Raw genomic sequence first — 5,658 nt, 5'->3', positions numbered from 1 at the left:
GTTTATAAACTATGACATTTATAAATGTATGAATCATATGGTGAAAAACTGACTTTGAAAAATAAATCTGTTCTTTTTTTCTTATAAAAGGTTAAATAAAACAAAAATATTGGTGGCAATTTTTGACTGTGTAACTTTACAAACGGCACCTCATACTAAATGTCGAGCTCAGAGCTTGTGTTGTGAATGACTCAGCTTCACAACTTTATCTCAAGATCTATAAAACGGTGGACATCCTGAATTGAGATGGCTCTAGGAGGTTTTCATGATGTTGTACGTCCAACAGTTACTTTCTGACAACTTATTAAAAGCTGTTCAGAAGTTCATGAGATATTTTACAGACGCTACAGAACATAAACACAATAACTGCTTTAAGACACAACACTTTCACCACTGGAGATATACAGTTTGATTTTTAAAAAAAAATTAAAAAAAAGAAGTGTTACCTGTGTCAGTGTTCCAGACGTACGCCATGCCATCCTCACTACCAGAAAAGATGAATGTCCCACATGGAGTGAAGGTGCTGTAGATCCTCTCCCTGTAGTTTGTAACTCCAGTGTATTTTTTCACAGCCAGCCTGAGGAGCAGAGCACTCACTATTTACACTGATATTTCTCCTGGGCTTTTAACAAATGGATTTATTTATTCATTCAGTTTGTCATTTTAGTAAAATCTGATTAACCACAAGATGGATTTTGCTAAAATGCTTTAAAAATATTTACATCTAAAACTGAAACACAAAAATGACTATAACTTCGCCAGTTTTAAATATACTGAAGCTAAAGGTCGAGGGTGTTCCTTCAAATTTGGTGTTGGGCAGTTTAAAGCTGACGCTCCAGCACATGTTAGGAAAAGTACAACACGCTGTTTAAGAAGCACTGCGTCAATGTTTGATTCGTTTGGTAAAAGTTACGTGAGCGGTGATGATGAAGGTGTCGAAGTGACGTCGCTGCGTTGGTGCGTGATCCAAAGGTTTATAAAGAAGTGAAAATCATTGTCTGGGTTTGTGGTGTTTTGGTGACTAATTTGAGCAAAATATAACAAACCAGCAAGCAACTTATAGCAAGACGTAAAACCAGACAGCTTTATGTGTTTAGTTGATCCATTTTTAAGCACTTGGAGCTCAAAAAAAAATAGAAAAGACCATTATGTTCATAACATACAACATGATCTTACAGGAAACTGGTGGAATACATAAAGTCTTGGAGGCAGAGAACTGGCAGCAGAAGCATTATTCCAAAATGTGATGTGAATTAGTTATAATTCTTTTATAATCTGTGTTTATAAATGTCAAGAAGTCACAGGGGCATCATGCACACTTTTAATGCTTATTTTTAATAATTCACCATAAACAACTATAACCTAATTTAACCAGTGTGTGAATGTGAGTGTGAATGAATGATGCATGAAAATTGTAAAGCGTCATTGAGGGTCTCGAAAAGCGCTATATAAAACTAATGCATTATTATTATTATTATTATTAATTTTTTCCGCCCACACGTTCAACGCAGCCCCATGACAGCCTGACAGACAGAAGTGTTTCAGTTGTCAACGCGATCACGATAAAGCGATTCATCTTGAGTTGTTTCAAAGGGCTCCAATTACTTTTGGCCACGAGATGGCGCCAAAGAGGACTGTGTTGAAAAGCTTCAGCACTTCAGAAAAGTTTCATTTGCCCATCACTATTAAAAATAACAGGTCTTTTATTTAATTTATCTGTTTAAACTCACATCCTTAAGTCCATCGTCCTCAGAAGGCTGTCTTTGGCATGTATGAGCAGACACCGTCCATTGGGATGCAGCTGCAGCAGGTTGATGGCCACGCCCCTCAGGTCACTCTCATCCACCTTCTGCAAGGAGACAAATACAGCTGCAACTACTACACAAATATATAAACATGAAATATAAAACAGATCACAGACATGCCACAAAATGATCACTGTTTCAACATTTCAACATTCAGGCATTAAGAAATAATACAAAAAAGACACATGGGTTGGAGACGCACTGATATTCAATTCACCACCTCCAACACCTGCATCAGATTAAACCTGCTGATTAGTCTGCAGCTAACACCTTGGAGAGCTGTTGGTCAAAACAGATTAACCTGAATCATAACTTCCAACACAACTGATTAAACAAACCTCTTCAAGACATGTCTTCATTTTAAGACAAAATGACCTGAAAACAGAAAATAAGCAAGACAAAATGGAAACATTTGGAAGGAAACTGGAGTCGGTGTCTGTAACTAAACTGTAAGAAATCACCTAAAAGAAATTGGATTAAACCACAGAAAAGTCAGATTAAAGCCATCATCAACAACTAAACAGGAAAAAGAAAGTGACAGTAGTCTGTCATGGAGAGAATGGAAAGTGTTCCGTCAGGAAAAAATATGAAGGAGACACTGTTAGCTTCAAAACATGTCAAAGTTTACATTGTAATTCTGGACATTTTTCTTATTGCATCAGTTGAAAAGATGTCTTCCCACAGAGCAAAGGATGTCAAAAATGTCCTTCAACAAAAATATGTCAAAGACATGGCCTGAAACTAATCTTGATCTCAATCTAGATTAAAATCTCCAGCAAATGATAAAGAGTCTAAGCGACACAACTGACAGCAGCAATAATAAACATGTGGAGACAGACTGATGAAGAGTTCTCTTTGTATTTTCTCAGGACTATATCTCACAACTCACCTTGTTAGAAAAGAGAGGTGGTCCAACAAATCACTAAAATATTGGTTTTGTCATGATTTCGTTTTTTCCTCTACTTGACAAAAAAGTAACTGAGACTGAACATAATAATAATGTTTTTTTTTCTTGTCTCTTAATGCCAAAAGGTTGAAATTTTGAACATGATAGTTTTGCAGCATGTCTGATTTATTTCTTATACAAAGTATAAAATTGAAAGAACATCTAAGAGTGGTGAGTCCATAGTTTTTGTCAGAGTTTGGAAAATCATCTGTGGTACCTTCTCTATAGACCAGTGATGACACGGTTTCTGTACTTGCGTGCTCTCATTTACTGATGTTTTCCACACAATGATGGTGCCTGTGTTGTCTGCAGAGAACATTCTAGATCCTGATGACAGAAACACAGTAAGTGCAGCAATAAGGAACAGATAAATTCTTACAACTTATATAAGAAACATTGGGCCTCGTGCAAGAACATGTTCGTATTCTTATCTTAAATTTCTCTTACTTTTGTTCGCACAAAGGGTTCGTTCGAACATGTCACGTCAGATTCAACAAACTCTTCTATCTTCAGGAAATGTGTGTAAATGAGCAGGGTAAACTGATGAATGCGTATCCAGGTGCTCGTGCACGAGGAGAGGAGATTAGCCTAATTACCACCCTAAAAACACCATATAAGGCTTCCTGCCCTACATACAAGGAAGTGTCCATTCATAAATAACATCGCAAAGTAAAAAGAAGAATTTTATGAGTTCGGGGGTTGAAGGCCTACTCTCAGAGGTCCAGAAAAGAAAATCTGTCATTTTTAGCAGCGTCAGCTGTGGAATTAAAGGAGCTGCTGAAGCCGAGGGATGAAATGTTAATGTTGTGTCTCCCGTAGGTAGTATAGTCACAGAAATAAAAATCATATTTAACTCTCTCTAGTCCAGCTCCGGTTTTTCTTTGGTCAAACATGTTTAATTTAAGTGTAAACACCTGTGTTACTGTGTTTACATTTATTCAGAAAAAGATCAGTTGCGTTCCCTCCTTGACCATCAACTCCACCGTCACAAGTGTCAGATCATATTAATATTGTAGTGTTATACAGTACAACAGCATTAATAGCCTATTTTATTTAATTTAACCAATTTATGTTGTGGGCCTACATTATTACATTTAAAATTATAATTCTAATTCGAACAGAATAACATATTGTCAACATAATTAGTGATTTATTTTCAACTCAAAATATCTTCAAACTAATGAAATCTAAAGTTATTACTGCAGAAAATCCATCTGGATAACAGCAGTCTGACTAAAATATAAAATATAAAAATAAAATATACGACAGGTCTGGACCACTTGTGAATTTTGTTCGTATCTGAAAAAAATCTTACAATAAGAGAAAATTGGTGAATCCCACAAGCTCTTCTAAATCACTCATACACACAACTTAAGAACAAATCCGTTCGTATTGATTCAAATTGGTTCTTGCATGAGGCCCATTGTGAAGAGCCTAAGAGCCAAAATACCTTCAAAGTCAAAACAGAGTGTGTTGATGAAGCTGCTGTGACCCTCAAACTCCTGCAGCAGCTGACCACTCACATCATCCACATCGAGCCTCCAAACTCGGATTAGACAGTCGTAACTCCCACTCACCACCAGGTTCGGGGCACTTGGATGGTACTGAGCACAGTATACAAAGGAGGGGTGAGGGAGCACCTTCTGGGCTGTTTCCACAAGCCTCTTCATATTCCACTCTCTGAGGAAACACAGTGAGAAGGAATGCTGGGGCTGTTTTATAAGCAGAAACCTTTGTTCTTAAAATCAACCAGAAGGATGATGAGTTACAAGAATCACAATTAAAAACATGTAAAAGAGGCTCTTACTTCCCTTTGTAAAGTAACAAAACCAAGTGTTGCAGCAACACAGCCACAGTATTTACCTTTAGTCATTTTTACTACTGTTAGGTTTACAAACTGAAGCCATCTTTTCTAAAATACCTTGTTTTATATAATGTAGAAAAGGGTTGTTCAAAAATGGAAGTTTGAATAATGTAGCAGGACCCACTTGGATTTCTTCCCTTTACTTTAGTCACGTTTCCGGCTCTAATCAGGTTCACAGCAACAGTACAGACAGCCTATAGCCTAAGCCCGAACTAGAAAAACCAACAATCCCTTTCAACAGCCCAGCTGTCCAAAGCTAATCTAACAGAGAGACTGCAAAACTAAACTTCTACCCATATCATGATTCAACCTTATAACATCTTCAGGCTCTTCCTGGTTACACCGGGTGGTAACTTTAAGTCAGACATCAGAACATAACCAGAGCATACTACAGCCAGAACACATTGATAACACACCAACATTCTCTGCTTTAAACTTAAGGCTCAGAAAGTATAAAAATGCAATACAGCATCTAACGTTCAGTTAATCAGTTACAAATTTTCCTTCAGTGTTGAAAGACAAACATTCCCTGAAAGAATGCTAATCTCTCAAGATTTTTTTCCTTTCTGCTGCCTTTAATTTAACTTGTGATTTGTATTTTTTGTTGTATATAGAATTTTTTGTTTTTTTTTAATGAAATTAATAAACTTTATCACATATGTCTGGTTTCTACTGCATGTATAGAAAGCAAATGAGTGCAAGTGTAACATGGCAAAAAGTATGGAATCACCAGTCTTGGATGAGCACTCACTCAGACATTTCATTCTGTAAAACAAACTCAGATCAAAAACATGATACAATAATAAGGTCACTCCAAAGGTCAACTTGTTGGCTTTCAGGAACACTCAAAGAAATGAAGAGAAAACATTGTGGAAGTCAGTGAATGTTACTTTTATTGAGCAAGTACAGGGAAAAAAATATGGAATCACTCAATTCTGAGGAAAAAAGTATGGAATCACTCCTCTTCAGTCTGAGTTTCAGACAAAATTCAGGCTTTTAAGCCCTGCCTCCATGTGACTGATACTCACATCACATGGCTATCG

The 5,658-nt window shown here is 36.7% G+C and overlaps 1 protein-coding gene across 2 annotated transcripts in view; it reads right to left on the bottom strand.

Moving 5' to 3' along the window:
* The window catches only part of ahi1 (Abelson helper integration site 1), a 71,032-nt gene that overhangs the window by 24,111 nt on the left and 41,263 nt on the right, over positions 1 to 5,658 (bottom strand). For both annotated transcript variants that reach the window (XM_014021327.1, XM_014021326.1), the window contains 4 exons: positions 4,202 to 4,431; positions 2,969 to 3,078; positions 1,731 to 1,849; positions 447 to 577 (listed from right to left, as the gene is read on the bottom strand). In XM_014021327.1, coding sequence (XP_013876781.1) covers positions 447 to 577; positions 1,731 to 1,849; positions 2,969 to 3,078; positions 4,202 to 4,431 — 590 coding nt within the window. The remainder of the gene's footprint in view (positions 1 to 446; positions 578 to 1,730; positions 1,850 to 2,968; positions 3,079 to 4,201; positions 4,432 to 5,658) is intronic.

The sequence above is a fragment of the Austrofundulus limnaeus genome, unplaced genomic scaffold, assembly GCF_001266775.1.
Source record: "Austrofundulus limnaeus strain Quisiro unplaced genomic scaffold, Austrofundulus_limnaeus-1.0 Scaffold287, whole genome shotgun sequence".
NCBI lineage: Eukaryota > Metazoa > Chordata > Actinopteri > Cyprinodontiformes > Rivulidae > Austrofundulus > Austrofundulus limnaeus.
The sequence above is the reverse complement of the archived record's forward strand: the minus strand, read 5'-3'. Positions and strand labels throughout refer to the sequence as shown.